Here is a 23042-nt window from a genome sequence, read left to right on the forward strand (position 1 = left end):
ATTTTTCTTTTTATTAAAGTACCAAAAATACTCTAGCTAGTCTTATTATACTTGTGTATAATACTTTAGATTTAAAAGTGCAATATATGTCTACTATTTATTGACAAGCTGATATTTACACTAATTTATTTCTCTGATAAGTACTAGTCACTTAATATTTATTTTTTGGAACTATTTATAAGCCCATTGTTACTTAAATAGACTAGAAGTAAATATAAACTAAGACAAATTCAACAAGCAATAAACAATTTGTGAGAGGATAAAAATAAAATAGTACATTTGTGACAGTAGGTTCAATTTATTGAGCATTTTATAAATAGAAATTAAAAAAGTAAGTGTATAAAAATCTGATTAAAAATATCTACCATGCACTGAATGAATTGATTGCTTATTAAGTTTAACAATAGTTATGTAGATGGTTCACAAAATACTTGTAAAATGAATATGATGATTATCTATCAAAATAATGGATCCAAATTGCTGTTCTAGAATAAAATACCTAACTAACACAATAACAACTTTGTTTCCTTATTAACAAATTACCTTACTGTAAAGACTAATGACTTATTAATCTTTTTATCCCTTGTTGTATATATACAAGCCAGTAAAAATGCTTATCTGTAATAATTTCAAAATAAAACTTAACAATGTTAACTTCATTGGTCCCCAAAAGATGAGAGTGAACACATATGCATCATGAAATTTATAAAGTAAGCTTAAGGTTACTTAATATAAAATATTAAATGAGTTGCTATAAATGTACACCAACCACACCACTGAGTATCCACCACCATTGATTAGTTGATTTTTCTTTTAGTATTATGTTGACTTTTTCTGGTTCTGCTGTCTCCTTTTAGTGGCTACAAACATAGCCCAACCAAAGCCAACAAGATTCATGAAGAGAACTCTCAGCTGTAAAGGAAAAACATGACTTTACTACAACAAATAAGTTCAAAGGTTAAAACTTTATCAGTTTATGAACCTTACTTATTAGCAACTAACAAGCTTGATAAAAGGCCAATGAAAAATACTTATATCACTTACCATAGGGGGAACAAATGCCATATTAATGACTTGAAACAAAGTGAGCCATTTCCAGTTTGCTTGCAGGACAGTCGAATATAAAGCAAAAAGCTGCTTCAAAGCTGCTTGATGGTTCTTTCCTTCAAATCTTGCCAGAGTATAAAGAGAAAATGCTTGCATTATGGGTGCAAAAATCAGTCTTTCAAATAACAGCTTTTTAGCCAGAGGAAATGCAACAACTTCTTCAGGGAATATTCTTTCCACCAGCTCATAGAAGTAATGTGGTATGGATCCTCCAAATAGTAACCTGAAATTAAAATAAATGGATAAATTTTATGAATTGTTTATATATATTTACATAGCTATATTGGTTTAACCCCTCACCTGTTGGGACACAGATCTCAACCAAACTTAATATAAAATCTATTGTGGAATTACGACAAATATGTAAGAGGTTAAGATGATAATTACTTACCCATATAAACCATACGCCAGGACTGGATCTAGCCTCAGAGAATCTCCAGCGACCAACTGAGATGCGATGCTGGCTGATGAACCTACTACACAGCTGAAAACAATAATTTCAACTATTAATATCAACGTGAGTAGATAACCACCCTTGGAACATGTTTATTGGAAAGAGAAATGAACATTGGACTTTGAACAATACATTACAAAATTATTACTTATTTGGAATAAATACATTTCTGTTACTATATTAAAAATGCTGTTTGGAAACTTACCTCGTAATAGATTTTGTCTTAATAGGATGCAAATACAGATTTTGTAAATAAGAAGCTAGTAAATTCATTATAGGTTTAGATAAGGCCATTTTTATAGAAATTTGTGTTTGAATAAAATTTGTAAATCCGTTATTGTAGCTCAGCCGTCTAGCACACTCTCGTAATAATTATCTTATTCTTAACTTATCTCATTAATTGTTATATTAAATTCGATAAAGTTATTTGTTTGTTATCACTTATCAGAAAGATTGACGTCTTCGACCTTGAAGATTTTCGCAACTAACGTCACTACACCATAGATAACAAAATAGAATGAATGAGTTGGGAGAGTGAATGAATACATACACCTCTCTATTTTAAAACTTTTATGTATTACATTCTCGCTGGATATATTTTAATTAATTACAGTATATTTTTTTACAATATCTATGCGGTTCTAATACAACCAAAATCATTAAAGCCTCCTATCATAACATCATTAAGAAACTATAGTATACCATTACTGAACTATATTACAAAAATGTGTAATGTTCTCCCGCAGCACTGGTTCCAAGTCTAAAATGCATAGGCATTAAAATTATTGCTACTGCATCTGTACATATATTATTATTATTTCTTTAAATTATCATAAAAATATCTAAAACTCCATTTTGATTTATCAATTATTAGTTTCTAGCTTCCATAAAGTTTATCTAACTGCTTCTGTAGATTGTGAGACGTCACAGCAGGAGTATCTGGAACTAGTATTGACCGATTTATCATTGGTGTGCTTAGGAAGTTCATTTGTTGTTTCATTTTCATGTACATATTGAGAGCTCTTCCCTCAAAGTCTTTAACTGGTGTTACAATGTCACTTGATACATTTGGCATTGACTTACAAATTACTTTCTTTCGCAGGCATGCAGTTTTTTTCGGAATTCTGTAGGAAGGTGATTTAACAGATTTGATTACAGAACAGGGTCTGCTGAGTATGGGACTTTTTTCTGGGCTCAATGTTTTATCAGTATCAACTTTTGTGCTTTTTGATTCCACAACCAGGGTCTTATCTTTGTCACTTTCAGAGTTCTTTCGACCATTCCTTTTTTCTTCTATTAATTTCCTTACATTTTGTAAAGACTTGATTTGTGACTCTTTAATACTTGTTAACATTCTGATACCATTTTCTAACAATTTTATGTTGTTTTCAGATTGTTTTTCTACTTCCAGCAAATTATCTATTTCTGTATTTGACTTATCAGCATTAGTGACAGTTGCCTTATTGAACAAGTCACACAGAGACACTATAACACTCTCTTCTCTTTTGTCATTCCCATTGCAGACCGAAGGCTTGTCAAAGCACATAATTGTATTGTCATTGTAAAGAGCAGAATTCTCCAGGCAACTGGAGTTGTTGAAATACTCTTGGACACTTCTGTACTCTTTGAAGGGAGTAGAAACGGGGGGTGACACCTCAGCAATATTTTCAAGGGTTTGTTCTGTTATTGCCTTTACTTTTTCTTCTACATCATGAATCTCTTTTTCTTTTTGTAAAAAGCTAGCATCACTGCCAGATTTCCATGATGAATTTGAGAGAGGTGTATCAATCTTTGGAGTGGCCATCTTCTTGAACTTTGGTGTGGGAGGAGCCAATACCTTCTTGATCAAACTTGCTTGGTAAGGATTGTTTTCTTTATTTGCCATAGTTTTTCTAGTTGGCTTATTTATTTCAAGTGGAGTTTGTGGTATATTGCAAATTCCACTGATTCTTACATTATTTTTAGCTGAAATCAAAACAATAACATTTAGTAACTTGAAAAACAAAAACCATATAAGTTAGGCATATATTAAAAAATAAGAGATAATAATCATTACCTTGTAGATGATGAAGAGATTTCTTTGCCCTGAACTCTGGTTTAGGAAATTTTGGTGTTTCAGCATTCAGCACAGTTATTCTCGCATTTGGAACTATCTGAAGGAACAATGATATTCATTATTCAAGATTAAATGTATAAAAAACAACAAGCTCAACATGATATTATAACAAGACTTACTTTTGGTTTTGGTTGGAAATTAAGCACTTTTCTAACAGGATTGTTCTTCAATTGTCCTTCGGCTATGTGAGTTATCTTCTTTTCTACCTTGACTGAAGAATTCCATCCTCTTTTTTTGGCAGAAGGTAAGTTGGCCTGGGTAAGTCTTCGAGGTGAATGTGGTTTTAATGCTGTAATAATAAAAAAACATTATAAATTGGAACAGATAACATTAAATAACAAGACATAGTGCTTGTTGAAGCAGAGTGGTTGAAAATGCCCCATACTCTTTCCAGATAAACAAGGCTAGCCCTGTGCCCAGCAGTGGGCCTTTACTGTTCAGACAAGATTTGGAGTAAATGACATAATGTACATACCTAAAATATCAGCTCTCATTTCTGCTAAAGTCAGTGGTTTAATTATTTTCTCTGAAGTACGAGACTGAACCATGGTAGGGCGAGGTTGCTTTTTCGCCGTGAGCGTCACCATAGCATCCTTCGACAGTATACCTGTAATGTTTTAGTTGAAGTTACCATTGGCAGTAGACCAAACTCAATTAAACGCTAAAGTTGGATTAGTTACATGTTTTTAGAAGTTTAAAGCACATTATTATGGCAAAATCTACTGGTATTTACCACTTAAACCAGGTAACAATTCCGCTATAGGTTTTGGTTGTGTGAACGATTTATTTTTCACTGTCGATGCTTCCATTGTATTACACTTCACCTCGCGTTTTAAAATAACCACTATTAATTAACCAATTTATTAATATCAAATGCAAATAAACAAAATTTACAGCAATAGACGTTTCTTTTTTCATTTCAAACGACTGTCATACAAAACCGTTGACTTTGTTTGACGTTTTAATTTTTTATAACTCAGTGTTGCCAGGTTAGGTAAGCGATTCTTCAACACTAGGGTTGTGCTAACACTTCACATCGATATCGAAGAAGCTCAAATCAAAGCGTTTGTGAGCGTCAGAATGACCGGTCACTCGGCGTATTGTTGAAATAGTGTTCAATTATCGCTTTCCTATTAGTGCCGCTTAGTGCCTATCAGTATCACTAGACATTTGCTTCTAACTAGCTTCTAACGTATCATGGAAATTTATGCAATGATTGACCGACGTTGACCGACCATTTTGACGCTCACAAGTATTTGGCGGTTGGAGGAATAGAGTGTGTTGGTTGTAGTTACTAAAAAAAAAAGAATGAATGGTAAGAATTGTTGGTCTTGGAAATCAGGCCAAAAAACATACAAAAACAATACAAAAGTATGAATCGGCAGTCTTATGTCAAAAGTGTACTGAATTTCATTGTAGTAATTTGCCGGTGAAGTTAACTTAATAATTTAAACTAATAATTAATAGTTTATAATGGTTTTTAACGTAGAAGTAAAGGGTTTTGATGATTTTGTATCGTATACTGAAAAAATTAAACCCGATGGACCTGATGTATACTTTTACTTCAGCGGTACTAAAATTGAAGGAAAGAGTTGGTGCCCGGATTGTATTGAAGGTGAGATTTTAATTAGTATAATAAGTTTAAATGGAATGTATTTTTTTATATTCTATACCATTACTTTCACCTAGGAAAGTTGTAAGACAGATGATGAACATATTGTGTTGTAGATAATTAATTATCGCCAATAACCCGATAACTTATCTGTTTTGAATGTACTGATATTTGATATCACTGTGCTGTGTTGAATGAAAAATTTAGCTACTTTTTCCAAGTAGGTGCTGCACTATGAACTTCAACATTTCAATAAAGTCTCTTTGTTTCAATAGACCATCAATAGATTTTGTCTGTAGATACTTGACACTTACATTGTCAATATTGTAAAAAAGTACTATCCACACAAAAATGTTATTTAATTGAATTGAACTGTTGATTAACTTCTGTTTCCAAAAATTTACCTATAATGTCATTATCTCATAAAGGCCGCAGCAAAGTCCACATCAAACATTTAAATAATTATGATGAATTTACTGAATTTGTTGAAAAATTGCCATTTGGAGGGCCAGCGCTATACCTTTACTTTACTGGCAAGAAAAAAGAAAATGGCAGAAGTTGGTGTATTTATTGTCAATTGGGTACTGATTGATGTTATTTATACTTTTTGTATAGGTATATTTTTTTTGTAAATTGTAAAGAATGTTTCACTGACAAGAGTGCAGCTATTAAGTTAATGATGATGAAGGAATTTGTACAGCACAGATTTTAAAGAGACCTTCTGCAAGTTTGTCACCTGACTTTGCTTATCTAGGCATCACGATGAGGCATGTGTTGTTTCATTTAAATCTAAATTGTTTTTGTTTTGTCCACAGCTGAAGCAGTAATAACACCCTACCTACAAGAATTAAATAAAAATATAGTCTTTGTATATGTGGATGTTGGAGATATGCCATAGTAAGACACTTCCTATTGTAATTAAATACTTTTTACATTCAGTGTTCAGTCTGCTGCATTCAAAGTATTTGATAATGAAAAACAAATGCATATGTATGGTCATCTAGCACCAGCTGTTTAATTTACACTTGTGCCTAGATTGCATTCTTCAACCCTGTTGTATAATATCCTAATACATAGTTTGGTCCTAAGACTGATAGTAGGTATATTCAAACGGTAGTATTACTCCATTTCGAAACCCCATTTATAGAAAGACGTTTCCTCGATGACAGTTAACCGATAGATTAAATTAGCGAATGTTTCTTTCTCCAATGCTCATTTTCCCGATAGTTCGTTTTACCGAAAATTGTTTAATCGAAGCTACAGTAATTTTTTGCTCGCTTTGCTTTACCGAATAGAAAGATCATTTCTCGGATGATGTTTGAGACAGTATGAAATTTTATAGTAAAAGTTTAAAATATTTCGAGAAAATAAAGCACGGCGGCATTTACATGTCGGTAAAATAAAATTCGGTGAAACGAACCATCGGTAAAGTAGCCTTCGGTGTAGTAAGCTATCAGGGAAACAAGACTTCGCTTGTTTAATTTATCGGTGAATTGTCATTGAGGAAACGTCTTTCTATAAATAGGGTTTCGAAATGGAGTAATACTACCATTCAAACAGTGACTTGAGTTAGGAAGAACACCTATTTACCATACCATCTTAATGTTGGCATTTTTATTTTCCATTTATTTTTTATTATCTTTTTACTTGTTACTGAAGAACAGGTGTTATTAAAAGTAAATTAGCATTTGGAAAATATGATTTATTTCAGTTGGAAGAAAGCAGATTGTCCATTCAGAACTGACACCCGTACAAAGCTCATGGTGATTCCGACTCTTATCAAATGGAAGGGAGTCCAGAGGTTGGAGGGCAGCCAGTGCAACAAACGAGACCTCCTCCAGATGATGTTTGAAGAGGAGGAATAAACATCGGCCTCATAGGGTAAATGGTTTCTATAAACTGTAATCAAATGCTTTATATGTCTTATTATTATAATCATAAGGAACATGTCCTTTGCATAATATATGTTTTTAAAAAGGCCAGTGGTGTTATTTAATTAAAAATATTTTTTTTTAATGGAAAAAGAAACACATGAAGTTCATGAACACACATTTTTTTTTTATTAAAAATGGAATATAAAAATTATGCTAAAATGTTTTAACACTTATAATAATTCATTATTGTCATAAAGTATAATTATTCATATTATTCATGAATAGGCAATAATTCTTCAGCAATGAATAGAACACTTAAGTAGGAAAGTGTTATTGTGTGGCACTGTATTAAAAGAAAATTACTGAATCATTGAATAATAAATTAGTGAGTAAAGAATTTTTCAATAATGAATGATTTGAATTCACAAATGAATAATTTTCCACTCTTGAATAACTTTAAAAGAACTCCTAGTTTTTTTAAATTAACTATTTATATAGAGAGACAAAATTGTGTTTGTAATACGTACATAATTTGTTTATCCCTGCCCTTCTGAATACTCTATTTACAGTACCTAGTTACTTAATGCCTATTTTTTTTATAATGATGTATGTATAACTAATCTTTATTTACAATTCCCATTCTCAGTTACCATTATTAGGTGTATAATTAATTTACTACTTATATACGATAATAATTTCATAATACACTGATTTCTTCAAAATTCAGTCTTATTTCTTAGTTTTTTGTTCCGCCTTTGTTCTCCACAAAAGTGGTGGTCTATGGTAGATAGGGTCGAATTTAGAACAAAAATATGTGATTGTTCTAGAAGTATATGGTGCAATTTACGAAATGAGGCTGAATTTTTGAGGATATTTAGAGCTATACATATTAACACAATGTAAGATAATCTGCAGTAAACAGGTTTACCCATAAACTTCACAGCCTGAAGTTTGTAATGCTCCAAAAACTATTCAAAATATCTCGTTTATCTTTGAAATATCACAGTAAATGCTGTTGTTTTGTTTTCCCTTATATAAAAAAACTACAAAACTTATCTGATATTTACCTATTACATAAAATTTCACGACAGTGAAAGTAAAGAATTTTATAGGTTTCCGTGAAGAATGAAAACAAAAGAAAGGTATTGCGGATTTTTTTAAATACAAAAATGCTATTATTTTAGTCAACCAGCGTCTTTTAGGTAAATAAATGAGCACCCGAATATCCGATCACTGCTATTAATGCTGGGTAAGGCACTCAACTTTTTGACTATACGAGCAATCAAAATAGACTGGCCAATGAAACATTCTGAAGATAACAAAGTAATAGTAATATAATCCGTGAATCCGTGATATTGTATTTGGATTACGCATGACTTATATCAAAGTGTCAAGGGTACGAATCCCGGTTTGGGCTCTAAACCACCGAATTCAACTTTATGAGATTGAATTCATGATTGTATCATAGATATTTGTTATCACGTGGTTTCCAGAATATTTGCCCGGTTAATGGTTATGCTCGCTCTCTTTTACATGGGTCTTAAAACACATTTGGCGAAGAGTGAGTGTGTATACTAATACACCTCTGCCTACCCTTTCGGGGATACAGGCGTGATGCTATGTTGTTATAATTTAGTTTAGGTATAAGATCCCACTGTTGCCAACACAAAAAGAATCGATAAAACCAATAAGAATTTATCGTTTCGTTCCAACATTTGATTGCTTCCTTACACTGGCCAGACTAAAACTTTGATGCCTAGAGAGCAGCGGAACCGGTGGCTTCGCATTTCTTTTCTTCTTCAGGCTCGGCGCTGATGTCGAGATCTCTTGTTGGCACAGTGATAAGAACGTCGTAGAACACTTTCTTGTTGCGCAAAAATGCGTTCTTATTGTCGAATATAACTGAATCTGAAATAGAAGAATATAAATTGCTTATTATAAAAGGACGCCACACACAAAGACAATAACGTCATTTAAAATTTTCACAAAACAATTACAAAAAGTATGTTCGTCGAAATGATCGTAACGTGATCAGTCCTGAAATAAAAGGGCCTAACTCAGCACAACTGGTATTATGCGGGCCCTACTGTGTGAGCCACGAATATCGAAACGAAATAGAAGAATAGTTTTTAAAACAACTTCTGCGAAAGAAGTAGAGTTATCAGTGTCTGTTGAAGGGGTTCCTATACAATCCATAATATATTAGCAAAAGGAGTAAGCGAAGCGTGCACGTATTGTCTCACTCGCACTTACGCGTTAGGCACATGGTAAGAATGAGATATTTATATGGAGTGTCCAGGATGTGGTATAGCATTGTCTTAGGTCATGTGGTCTTAGGTCTTTCTACGCTTATTATCATGAGTCATGTCAGGGGCCTTTGGCGGCTCAATAGTTAACTCTGACCCCAGGGTTGATGTGGTCATGTACCTACTTACAATCCACATGAGAAAAGATTTTGATACTTACACGTAGCAGGCCCGGAGACAGGTAAGACCCCGACGTCGACAGGTCCTTCGGTGACCTTCCTGGGCCCATGCACCACAGTCTCGTTCCCCTCCTCATCTCGTCGCTTGATTTTGAACTTTATGTCATGACTATCCACGCCTAACTCCCATCTGAGAAACACAGTGTACATGGTTAACACACACATCATTGGTCACGAAATACACACATACTTACATAGGATCAGTACCACAATCCCCAAAGGGGAGGGCCGAGCTTCTTTTAAAAATAAAATAGTTTTGTGTTTGACCACAATGGATCCCGGTACCGACCCCGCCGGCGTGGTCGACGATTTCTCCCTCAATCAGCGTTTATAGCTATCGACCCACTAGGGTCGATTAATTCTTTCAAATAATTTTCATCTCAGACGACGCCCTGAGCCGAGGTTCGCGCCCAACTGGGCACCCTCAGGCCTGTTGTCTTATACGTTGTACCCATTAGTCCGGCCAAGTAGTTAATGCCATCTGCGGCAAATCTGCAGTAAGTCACGTCAAAACAAAAAAAAGTTTGACCACAATCTCACCTGGTGGTAAGTGACGATGTGGGATGGTTTACCTAGCAAATGCATTTTCACTCTAGCATTGAAGACTCCCAGATTATAAGGATTTGGAAAACCAGACGACGGCAGACAGTTCCAGTCCTTTGCTGTTCGCATCATAAAGGAAGAGGCAAAACGTTTAGTGCAGTTTGGTGGTATATCTGTCGCAGTCGGATTGTATAATTCGCTGGCTAAACGTGGACTGCTTTATTGGAGAACGTATCGCAATGACAATACGGCTAATCGTTGAACCGCCGCATTACAAAACGGCCCTGTTTTTGAAAACAGCTAGCCGTAATGTAATACAGCGGATTATACAATCCGACTGCGACATATCCACAACATACGACATCTAGTCGTCGGTAGATGGAATGGAGTGGGTGGAATTAACTCGTGAAGTTCCTGCGCACACTCACCGAAGTGAATCCTATAAAAACCCGACAGACAAGCTACGCTTCGTCTGTGTTCTAGACTTTGGAGTCGAGTCTTCACTTGAGCTTCTAGTAATCCGAAGACCTTCCGGTCACTATTGATACGAAGTCCTAAGGTAACTTTTTTGACTTAAGTATTGTAAACTTGGCCGGATAACTAAGGTTAACTTGTGTCAATAAACTACCAATCCTTAAGTTGACTCATAAGTCAGTTGTCTTGCTTTTAATAGGTCAATTCAATTATATGGAGTCATCATCAGCCCATTAACGTCCCCACTGCTGGGGCACGGGCCTTCCCTATGGATGGGTAGGGAGATCGGGCCTTAAATCATCACGCGGGCCCAGTGCGGATTGATGGTTATTAACGACTGCTAATGCAGCCGGGACCAACGGCTTAACGTGCCTTCCGAAGCATGGAGGAGCTCTAGATGAAAACTTTTTTTTTTGTGGTCACCCATCCAATGACCGGCCTTTACGAAAGTTGCTTTACTTCAACAATCGCAGACCGAGCGCGTTAACCGCTGCGCCACCGAGCTCCTCAATATATGGAGTAGATCTATTAAAAGCAAGATTGAGTGGCAGGGCAAAACTTGTTGTAAGTATTCTGCCTATCGATTTGTTGCGCTGCCTACCCGGATAGGCGTTGAGTCATCAAATAAAAGGTATGTTTCGCAGAAGAGGAAGTCAATAGGTATTGATAAGATATTCTGTAAATTGATATACCTACCACATGTACCTAGTACCCAACACAACATGTATAGCTGCTTATACGAGTTCTAAACTAGTTTGAAAAAAGATCGCGTGCAGTTGCATAATTCATTCATATGAATCACTTGTAACAAACTATATTCCAACTAGACATAGTCATTGTGTGTTAAATACTTAAATAACAAAGGTGACCTTAGCCTTACCAGTTTAAACAAAAGTATAAGTAGGTACCTATATTCCGTCTAAGAGCCGTGCTTTATACAAATAAGTAGGTTCTTCATCTTTTAGTACTTTGCAGTTTACTGTATATACGTATTTTATGGTTAGGCACCTACCTTTCCGTCGTCTTTAGTTATCGCGATAAGTACACAAAATTCATCCTTAGAGGTACCTGTACGGCCTAACTATCGTCGCGTCATAAAAAAACCCCGAATGCGTATTTTTGTATAAGTAGCGCATATTTTCATCCAAATCGTCCAGCGATTTAAATTGACCACAGTCTACACACAAAAGTGATAACGCGTGTGTTGTGTTGTTTGTGGGCCGCCGCGAGAAAACGCGCCGCGCCGTTGCCGCCTGTGTGAACCATAGAGCTGACAACTAACGCTATGCCTACTCCCCTCCGGTCCGCGGAGGTCCGTGTTGCTTTATGATGTGAACGCATGTGCAAACATGAACAATCAAAATATTCCCGGTCCGGAACGCCCTCAGTGCCGCCTCTGTATCCATCAGGCTTTAAACAAGTTGACAAACAGACACATTTACCTACTTTCGTATGTATGGGTAATCTTTTAGCATCTGCTAAGTATCTACTTAGCTTACAATTTTACTCTGCGTATGGTTATTTACTTGTTTACTTACTTTAAAACGCTTTCGTTGTCTGCACATAGCAAATCGACGATGTGTCGTTCCCCAGTCTTGATGGTGACTCGTTTGTACTCCTTCGTGTTTTCATTTGTTGAGTTCTTCGTGTAGTAATGTTTCGGGACTTTGCCGCCTGGCTTCACCTGTCATTTGGAATGGTAGAGTTAGCAGTTGATAGATAAGAAAGTTTAAAAAAAGCCAATTCCTAACAATTTAAAGTCGTAACCCCAAGTGTTCTTTTACAATCCAAACTCTACTATTTAACTGTTGTTAAACAAAGAGGAGTGATTGATTTCTTGAGTGTGTTCGCTGATAAATGGGACTCATTGTTGTGCCAGTAGTTAAAGAAGTTTATATCAGAATAAATATTTTGAATTTGATACCGATCAACAAAGTTAGTCGGGGAGGTCAGTTGTTGGTTGGGTGTAGGTTTCAGCACGTACAATCGCTGGTCCTGGTTATTGAATAATTAATTTGAGACATGTTTTAAGAGGTATTCGGGCACGTGAAAACGAATTAGTTGGCTACTTACCCAAGCATCTCCATGCACCCGCAATAGTATGAGTACCCCCTACGGTTTATTGAGGGGAGGACTGTGCCCAACAGTGGGACGTATACCTACAGGCTATTTTTGAAGGACGTAACTCACAATAAGACTGCACCGCGGGTCTCCGTTGGCGTCGACCATGGTGCCGCCATAGTGTACGGGCAGTTGATCCGCATCTATTAGCTGTAGCGCCTGCGCCTGCCACTTCTTGGCGTCCGTGCCGTAGATCTTGATCTTGGATATCGTATACTCGTGCATAAACTTCTTGATCACTGAGAATGCGAGGGCGAACACTTTCGGTGCTGGAATTAAAATTAATTACTTCGGTTATTTTCTTTATTTCCTTATTTAAAGTGCTATCAAAATTTAAAATGAAACTCCCGCCGTTTAGGTTGTAATTGTTGTTAATTGTATTCTACGCAGGCCTCTGGCGGACCTAAGTTACGTAGCATTGTTCCTTATTCTATGCCTAACTACAAAACTATATCGCAAAATGACTAGATATCATTTCACCTACATGTTATGGGATGGGTAGAGCTAGAAGTTGTCTGACGATAAATTGCAGGTAGTTTTTCAAAAGAAACAGTGACAGCGTTTGTAATTTTAGTGCCTTTAAAACATAAATTCTAAGTCTATGCTTTAAAGTGACATTTCTAATAAGAACACGCAGTAAAAGAATTGCCATGCCCCATAGAATTCTTCGTATCGGCAATGCGAAAAAAATAATTGCATATCTGCTAGAAACAATGCTAAGCTGAGAAACAATTAAGTCATAATAGAGGGTGTTCACTGTGTGTGCGAAGCAGAGAACTAGTCACGCGTCAAAACGCTAAATATAAAATAAGAATAAGAATCGTTATATTCTGACGACAGCACAAATAATTGTTCAGAAATATTCTCTCTATTTTGTAGAGTCGGTAATTGTCCCCACAATCTTTTTGGAACTTTTAAATTATAGGTGCTACTCAAATAATGTTCTAGATAAATATTGTACATGTCTTTACCATTGATAATGAGGCAGGTTTTGAGTATCTCTGGGTAGTTTGCTTCATAGATCTGAAGCAGCGTGAACACCATCTCAGCAGCTGGTTTCCACGCATACTGCCTCATGATGAAGCCCTCCAGGTCGAAAATTACCGTCACCTGTGAAGAAAAATGTGATATAATATATCACGTTCAAGATACCTAGTCGATTGAAGTACAATATACCATTATTCATACACATACTTTGAATTAAAAACTATGTCCCAACTAATAATTCGACCCGATATTTTTTCGCTTGCCATTTTCCCTATACCAACACTGATTATTAATAAATTGTTTGTTGATTTGAAGGCAGTCTTAATCGGCACCTGCCTGGTGTACCTGTGGTATTTGGGTTCCATTTAGTTCCTAGGTACAATAAGCAGCAAGCAAGATTAGAAGATTACCTATATAACGTGCCTATAATGCATCTGTAATGCATGCTTTAGGTTCCTATACCTAGGTACAATGAAATGGGACGTAATTTCGAACGCTACCATATTTACGTCATTACGTTTAATATGATGTCGAAATATTAGTTTGAAACGCTCAGCCAATTTCTTATGTTGACATTAGAAAATTGCTCAAGGCTTGCAATAATGGAACGATTTTCAGATAGCTATTAGAGAAAATTGAACAATGGATCTTTCATTGGTTCACATGGAAATTCAGGTCGCTACAATGACAGCGAATGTGGGTTTATAGTTCGCATATTCGCTCGTCAGAGATAGCTTGCAACTTGCATTCGCGCGGTCATAAAAACTTAAATCCAGGTTACATAATTATAATTATCATACAGAAGAAAGTTCCGCAGTTCTAAAAAAAGTATAAAGTGTTAAAGTGTGTTCGATGAGGAGTTTTCTAGTTTGAAATTAGTTCGGTAGTGCCAGAGAGTACCGCAAAATAAAGATATTTAATTTATTGTAGCGCAGTCAAGAATACCATAGCTATCCCGATGGCTATCCAGATTAGAATATAGCTATGACGGCAACATTAAAAATTCAACCAAGATCCATTCCAGTATCTGCAATTCTTGATTCAACAATGCGATAAGTTACTTGATGAAGTAAACAGGTACATCAAGAGTAGGTGCATCAGAATGGAAGAAGACATTTCAGAACGAACAGATTCTTGTATAATTGAAGACTGCGAAGAAGACGAAGAAATCCCTGTCAGTAACTGGATCGCTCCATTAGAGCCTGTTGGCCATGCTAACTGGACCGTACCTTCAGAGCCTGTGGACCATGCGTCGCTGCCTGTTTCCGAGCTATTTCCAGGTAGTTCTCCAGGTGTCTGATGACCATTCGGATGACGTCACTCTTGGTGATCGAGTGTAGCAAGCCCCACGCGTCCAGCCCCACGAACGGGACGATGATTACTGAAAGAAGGAAAGTTTTTAATGACAATTCTCAAATTCCTTCAAATCATTTCCAATTGCTACATACATATATAATTGTACTAAGTACATACTTTCATACTCGCCCGTGATAGCAACTGGGGTGAGCAGAGCTGCAAACCGTAAAAAATATGCAGATTCGATTTGTTTATAACATAAGCTCACGACTTTACCCCAATTAGGGTGGTCAGAGGTACAACCATCGCAAGACTAGCACCCACACCTCACCGAGCTTTACTTTTTTTGAGTTCTGTTTATAAATATTATGATATGATGTCTACATTATTAAAAGAAACTATTCAGGTTGATAAGCAATGGACACATTGATGTTTTTGTTTATCTCAGATCAAAGCAACGCAACAAAAAACCTTAAAAGTATTTTTAGTAATAAAAAACGTCTTACATAATTATGTTTTTGATCTTTTTGTTTTGCTTTATGCTACGGCTTTATGTAAACATTGCACTATAGAACCAAAAATATACCTAAAGAGATGGCGCAATCACCACAAAGAAAGGGAGGCTAAGTGAATGTAGCCACAACTTTAAAAGCGGTCAAGTGCGAAATTACTTGTTGATAAGAATACTTTTGTGTCAAGATCTGTAGACACAATTTGTTTATGTTTAAGTATCTTAAGGATTCACTTGAGTAGATAATGAGTTTGTGAGATCTTTTATAAAAGTCCAGAGAAGCAAACCGTACTCAAACATTCTATATCAAAAATAAGTACTTTTGTCATCGCTTAAAAAGCGCTTAGGTAGATACCAGGGCACACCCCAGACACTTCATACTAACAACCTCGTTTTACACAGACACCACACATTGACGTTATCTTATACGCGTATCTGTGTGTGTGACGTCTGACGTCATACTCTATGTTCGAGAAGTCTAAACTATGTTCGAGAGGGGGTGAGGTAAACCTAGCTATGGGCGTGAGGTAAACATAGCTGGTGGGCGGAGAGTTGCCGTTCTATACGTAGTATTATGCCTTATTCTATGACCAGGGGTAGAACTCGGGTAGGATCGACATGTCACTTTATGGCAATCCCATAAATTGTTATCACTACCACTCTCGGTTTCCGTCGTTTGCAACTTGCCTAAGGCCCCAGGTCTGGTCAGGCATTCGAATATTCGGATAGCTTGAATCTACTCGTACCATTTTTTGACGTGATTTATTGTAGATTTGCCGCAAATGGCATTAACTACTTGGCCGGACAAATGGGGAGCGCTGAGGGCTCTCACTCGGTACAAGACGACAGGCCCGAGGATGCCCAGTTGGTTATTCATACCGCACATCATAATAACTCATTCTAACTAAAATAAATGTCATGAAAACATTCAAATTCAAAAATATAAAAAAGTATCTTTATTCAGTAGGTAACATAGTTACACTTTGAATCGTAATTTTTTACATAACGAACGTCTCATCCTAAAACTGCTGCAGCTTCTCACAACCTGTATAGCCGGGGAAAAGAAGCTGCAAGAAAAACCTCGGCACAGGGCCCTAGACGTTCTTTTTTAAAAAATAAACATAAAATATTATTATACAATTGAGTAATTTAGCTGCCTAATATCAGTTGTCAGACAGTTAATCCCATGCATTCATATTATCTTCTAAATAATCACTAACCTTTTATTACAGAACTTCGGACTCTATAAAAAAGTTAGTTGTTCTTATTTCATAACAACTTACATATCTACAATCTGTACTTACATAACATTAAAAAGGTATAGAAAGTTATTTGCAACACAACTGTGAAGTCTAGACTTTAGTCTAAATGAGCTTTTGATTGAGGTCCACAGATGACTGCTATTCGTCTGTGAACAGACGACTTCAATCTAAATAGGTAAGTACCGCGCAATCCGACTGGTGTATTATGTAGTATACCTACCTACTATGCTTTTAGACTTTATTTTATTTATTTTTATGAGATAACAGGTGTAAGATATTTCCACATAAGTAGGTACATGACAATCAACCAGATTATCCACGTATTTATAGATTAATAATTAGTAGACTCAGTGACCAGTTATATAAGCATAATTTAACATAAGCTTACGACTAATTACCTATTGGGGTAGTCAGAAGTACATTCATCGCACGATGAACTAAGTACCCACACCTCACCATTCATGTAAGGGTTGAGGTAATCAGGCAAAGAAAATACTGAATGGACGGGTTAATAACCAGCTAACAGTGCGTAGCGATCTAGCGATAACAAGAGAAAACTAGTTGAATCATTCATAAATTTCTCTATTGTTAACGAATATCTACATTTTTTTCATGCTTGTTCTACAAACATACATAAACTCACGCCCGTAATCCCCAATGGGGTGGGCAGAGCCACAAGTAGACAAAGACATGAAAGACAACTTGTAGCCTTGATACGAAGCCCTAAGATAGATTATGATGAACCTTATGGTGACATCGGATCAGCCTATCGCCCATTACAATTGTTGACCATGTTAGAAAGGATACAATCTGTTTGTCGGATTTTACGACATGCACGGGAATACAACTATCGCAGCTGCACGTGTTCTAAAGTTTATGTTTTTAATCGCTCCCACTCCAACATTAAGCTCATTTTTGGCACTTACCAGTACGGCTAACATACGCAACTTCATAAAACTTTGACACGGTCATTTTATCGCTTCTGACGATATAGTTATGTCATTTTGTCGATTGGTGCTGATATGTAAACCCAAATAAGTCATGTCGTTCTGTCAAAATACGAACAAAATCACATAAGACGCATGAGAAAAAACTTATCGATCGATAATTTTATTTCGATGCGCTTGTTAGCCCTGCTGGTTTTCACTGTAATAACACGATAAGCACTAAGATATCAACAGTGGTCTCTTTTTAATGTAGGTAGTTTAACAAGGCAATGTTACCTGGCGACCCTTCTTTGTCGAATCCGGGGCTGCCGCTAGGGAAATGTTTTTCTAAAACCTCAGGCGCCACCCATGACGGTAGAGTCGTGTCGATGCCCCACTTTTCACGCCACGCCATCGACTGTGGAAACAAATGTAAATTTTAGATCTTGATCTATCAAGTGTATCATCATCATCAGCCCATTAACGTCCCCACTGCTAGGGCACGGGCCTTCCCTATGGATGGATAGGGAGAACCATCATGCGGGCCCAGTGCGGATTGATGGTTATTAACGACTGCTAATGCAGCCGGGACCAACGGCTTAACATGCCTACCGAAGCAAATCAAGTGTATCAAATATTTTAAATTCAAACATAGTTACTTACGTAATATTTATACGGAAGTTGGTACCTACACTAAAATACGAACAGGTTCTAGTACGCGCTGCATCTTTTTAATTAACCAATAAAGATTATTGAACTCTGTACTTATTGTTCAATTAATAAAAAAAAAACAATAATATATAACAAACTTTAGGGGGGGGGGGGGGGACGATGTACATTCTCGAATAATTACAACAAATTAATTAGCGAAGCTTTTGAAAAATATAATTATGTCGTGGCCAGATCATAGAATTGACCATTTCATGAAATGATCGACCATTTCATGAAATGGCCAACTTCAACTGACCATATCGTTTAAACGTCAGCGTTTAATGATATTTCCATCCACGTTTGGCCATATCATTAATGTAGGGTGTCCATGATAAGTGGTGTAATAAAAACGCGAAATAAGGTAGGAAATAATGTATTACTCTAGTACAAAGTACAAAAATGTTTAAAAGTCAATTAAAAATTAAAAAGTCATTTTCGATTAACGGAGTGTTGATGTAGTTGACATATACGCCGTAACTGCATCTCGCTTTGAAGTCGTCGTCATATTTTTTGACACTATTTCATGCCATTGGTCATCATTCAGTATACTTTTCGTGTGTAAGATAAACATACTGGCGGCGTAGGGGTGGCCCAAGGGCCACCCCCGCCGCACCCTAACCTACTGTTATGCCTTGTAAAAATTATAAAAAAAAGGATTATGATAATTTAAATTATGACAAAAACATTTATGCGTTTTAATAAAATCCTGTTTCAAGTAGTTAATGCCATCTGCGGCATATCTACAATAAGTCACGTCAAAAAAAGAAACTTTACGGACAGTAGGATCGTCTATATTTTTCTTTTTTAAAATTAATATCTCTTCATTCGCAGTTTTAATTATATCATATTTTGAAATCCAATAATAGTCCATTGATTTACGTAGCGTGGTCACTCGACCTTCATTATTTGCCATATAACCTAAAAATAAAAATAAAGTTGCTGTCTACTGTTAATACGAGTTTTTCTTTTCACCTTAGTGTCAAAACATTGCTTCAATGCACTTTTATTTTGTATCTGCTCATTATTATTCGTATTATTCGCGTTCACACAAGAATAATTATTGTCCGCCGCCATTATGCAAAACATAAACAAAGCGACACCAGCGCCACTACCGGTGGATAATGTTACTATTTTACGATATGATCGCTAACGTTTGGCCATATCATGAAGTAATCATGCATTTAGTTGGTCATATCGTTAAACGTTTTGTGTTCATTGATCTGGCCAAACCACATCATGATGTGGCCAACGAATGTTGTTCTATTTCATGAAATACGACCATTTCATGAAATGGTCGATCATTTCATGAAATGATCAGAAATCAGAAATCAGAATCATTTATTCAACGTAATTATCATGGATAAACTTGTTGAAGGTCAATGTAACATTTTTGAATTTACGTCATTTCGCAAGGTGTTATGGCTGAGGAGAAGAAATGACAAGAAACTGCAACAGCAACACATCTTTTAAAAACCAATGAGGATATACATTACAAGTTATTTAATAACTAGAGGAACACATTCAATACCAGACATTTTTATCATTTAGGTAGTCATTAATCTTATAATAAGCTTTTTTACATAAAGTAAGCTTCACGTGAGCTTTAAATTTATTTTCTGACAAATTTAAAATATTATCTGGTATTTTATTGTAAAAACGTATACATAACCCCAAAAAAGATGAATTTAATTTACTTAATCTAGAATTTTGAATAGCAATTTTATGTTTATTTCTTGTATTGTAAGTATGCCTTTCACAGTTTCTCGGAAGGAGAGATAAGTTTTTACGTACATACATAATGTTTTCATATATATATTGACTTGCGACCGTCAGTATATTTATTTCTTTAAACAGCTCCCTCAAAGAGTCCCGACAACGCAGCTTATAAATAGCGCGAACTGCTCTTTTTTGAATGATGAAAATAGTTTCTACATCAGCGGCTCGACCCCACAGCAAAATACCGTAAGACATTATGCTGTGGAAGTAGCTGAAGTAGACAAGTCTAGCAGTGGGTACATCTGTGAGTTGTCGGATCCTTCTGACGGCATATGCTGCTGAACTTAGCTTGCCCGCTAGTGATACAATATGTGGGCCCCATTGAAGTTTTGAATCTACAGTAATTCCTAAGAAAACGGTGTGTTCAACAAAATCTAGTTTCTCGTCGTTAATTTTAATGTTATTATTTACTTTCTTTACGTTTGGTAGAACAAATTTAATACACTTCGTTTTCTTAGCATTTAGAACTAGGTTATTTACTGTAAACCAACTTAGAACCTGCGACACAGCGCTGTTTGCTTCGTCAAATTCCTCTAACTTTCTGTCGATTTTAAATATAAGAGAAGTGTCATCCGCGAACAGCACAATGTCAGCTTGGTTCTGTACTACATAAGGTAAATCATTTATGTACACTAAAAAAAGAAACGGACCCAAAATGGATCCTTGAGGAACTCCCATTTGAACATGAGAGCCCGAAGAAGTTGTACTATTGATTTGTACCTTTTGTATCCTACCACCTAGATATGAATTTAACAAACTGAGAGCTCCATTATTTAGTCCATAGTGCCTCAATTTCAAAAGCAAGGTCTCGTGATCCACGCAGTCGAACGCCTTAGACAAGTCACAGAATACTCCTACGGCATTCTGCGACTTCTCCCAAGCATCGAAAATGTGTCGAACAAATGTCACACTCGCGTCTGTTGTAGACCGACCCTTAGTAAAACCAAACTGCTGGCTGTGGAGTAAGTTATTTAAATTAAAATGACATAGCAGTTGGTCGAGAATAATTTTCTCGAAAATTTTACTAAGTACTGGTAGAATAGAAACCGGTCTATAATTCGTGGGGTCTGATTTTGTGCCCGATTTAAAAAGAGGTATAACTTTACTGATTTTCATTAAATTTGGAAAAGTGCCATTTTCAACACTCATATTAAAAATGTAAGCTAGATATGGTGCTAGGATATCAATAACAGAGCTCATCAATTTGACAGACAATCCCCATAAATCTTTCGAGGTTTTAAGTTTCAGCTGTTTGAATACTTTAACAATACTACTCGGATCAACGCGTTTAAAATCAAATAATTCAGTGCAAGCAGTAACATTACTTTTTAATAATATATCAGCTTGAACAGGAGAGGACCTGAGAGATTCTGTAGTTTTTACAGGGATGTTCGTGAAGAATTTATCAAAAACTTCAGCTACATCTTTATCTTGTTTTACTAACCCAGTGCCCGATTCTATATTGTATTCTAATTCACGCGGTTTAGAAGCCTTTTTTTCACTATTTATTACTTGCCAAACTGCCTTTATTTTATTATCCGCGGTCTTTATTTTACTACTAATATGCATCTGTTTGGCTGTATAACACACTCTTCGAAATATTTTAGAATAATTTTTGACGTAGCTTTTGAAACTATCAGCGTGTGTATACGTTTTTTCCTCATATAAAGAATAAAGAGTATTTCTACTTTTGCGAATGCCTACGGTAGCCCAGTCACTGAACTTGAATGATTGACTGTTGGTAACTACCTTTTGAGGAAAATTATTTTCAAATTCTTTATGGATTATAGTGAAGAAATCCCTGTAAAAATCGTCAGGATTGTCTGTATCAAAGTTTGGACAAGGTAAGTTACTAATAAGACTATTTCGATATTTCTCTATCCGATTATCAGTGATGGGTCGAGTACTAAATTTAATTTTTTGCACATTTTTAAGTACTGGAAAACTAACCAACTGCCCACTGTGATCAGACTTAAAACAGTTAAGGATACTGTTATCTTGGAAATCACAATTGCAAAAAATGTTATCTAAACATGAGGCAGTTGTTTCTGTAATTCTGGTTGGCTCCATAAATATATTAACAAGGTTAAAAGATGTAAACAAACTTAGAAATCTAGTTGTAATTGAATCTACTTCATATAATCATCAATTCTATGATATGGCCACGATAATTATACTCACGTCTCTCAACATTTTTTCCGCCGCTTCTGGGTCCCATTGTCTGGCTGCAAAACAATTAAAAAGTTATAACATAAATGTATTATATTGCTTGTAATCACGCCGCTGGTAGTTATAACTAGATTACTTTAATTGCCGCTTATCATGGCCACATAGTGACCGTGACATCATACCAAATTATCCACCAGTCCAGTTATTCCGAACTTAAAACAAGATTATATATAACCGGTCTTTAAGATTACGTCTTTTATGTATAATCAAACGGATTTATCATAAAATCACGTTTTGAATAGCTATCGGGCTGTTGGTATAGTTTATAGAAGCAAACTAAGTATCATGTGGAGTGTAATGTTGTTTATTTACCTCGTAGCCATCGTAGTAGAAAATGGTCGTTATGCTCTGGTTTCAGTACGTCTCTAACGTTCCTTCGAAACTGTAACAATAACATCATAAGTTTATTGAGATGTCCAAATCATGCATTACCTAATGAAGAGGAATGTTTATCATCACTGGCATAGAGCAACATGGACCTTTTGTCTTAGGGTAACATACTTATTATACCAACGAGCGAACCCTAAGGCACGTTTGCCGACTTGTCCCTCATATTTC

General features: G+C 35.9%; 4 protein-coding genes across 4 annotated transcripts in view; 1 reads left to right on the forward strand and 3 right to left on the reverse strand.

Moving 5' to 3' along the window:
• Positions 1–278: 278 nt before the first annotated feature.
• Positions 279–2009, reverse strand: LOC126367570 (peroxisomal membrane protein 2). The gene is made up of 4 exons (XM_050011156.1): positions 1767–2009; positions 1499–1591; positions 1045–1330; positions 279–912 (listed from the first exon to the last, which is right to left on the reverse strand). The coding sequence occupies exons 1-4, from the start codon at positions 1853–1855 to the stop codon at positions 820–822; spliced, it is 561 nt and encodes a 186-aa protein (XP_049867113.1). The 5' UTR covers positions 1856–2009; the 3' UTR covers positions 279–819.
• Positions 2010–2116: 107 nt separating this feature from the next.
• Positions 2117–4641, reverse strand: LOC126367538 (uncharacterized). The gene is made up of 5 exons (XM_050011111.1): positions 4411–4641; positions 4153–4284; positions 3797–3966; positions 3618–3714; positions 2117–3526 (listed from the first exon to the last, which is right to left on the reverse strand). The coding sequence occupies exons 1-5, from the start codon at positions 4484–4486 to the stop codon at positions 2439–2441; spliced, it is 1563 nt and encodes a 520-aa protein (XP_049867068.1). The 5' UTR covers positions 4487–4641; the 3' UTR covers positions 2117–2438.
• Positions 4642–5044: 403 nt separating this feature from the next.
• Positions 5045–7267, forward strand: LOC126367573 (thioredoxin domain-containing protein 17-like). Its single transcript, XM_050011158.1, has 3 exons — positions 5045–5292; positions 6105–6186; positions 7001–7267. Exons 1-3 carry the CDS (start codon positions 5151–5153, stop codon positions 7152–7154), a joined length of 378 nt encoding a protein of 125 aa, XP_049867115.1. The 5' UTR covers positions 5045–5150; the 3' UTR covers positions 7155–7267.
• A 59-nt stretch (positions 7268–7326) lies between these two features.
• LOC126367549 (SEC14-like protein 2) overlaps positions 7327–23042 on the reverse strand; it is a 32838-nt gene continuing 17122 nt past the window's right edge. Inside the window, exons 2-10 of the mRNA XM_050011129.1 lie at positions 22797–22866; positions 22437–22480; positions 18066–18186; positions 15003–15154; positions 13758–13896; positions 12856–13055; positions 12204–12349; positions 9630–9778; positions 7327–9071 (exon numbers count right to left, since the gene is read on the reverse strand). Of these exons, the coding sequence (XP_049867086.1) occupies positions 8920–9071; positions 9630–9778; positions 12204–12349; positions 12856–13055; positions 13758–13896; positions 15003–15154; positions 18066–18186; positions 22437–22480; positions 22797–22866 (1173 nt within the window). The 3' untranslated portion in view covers positions 7327–8919. The remainder of the gene's footprint in view (positions 9072–9629; positions 9779–12203; positions 12350–12855; positions 13056–13757; positions 13897–15002; positions 15155–18065; positions 18187–22436; positions 22481–22796; positions 22867–23042) is intronic.

Source organism: Pectinophora gossypiella, chromosome 6, assembly GCF_024362695.1.
Source record: "Pectinophora gossypiella chromosome 6, ilPecGoss1.1, whole genome shotgun sequence".
Lineage (NCBI taxonomy): Eukaryota > Metazoa > Arthropoda > Insecta > Lepidoptera > Gelechiidae > Pectinophora > Pectinophora gossypiella.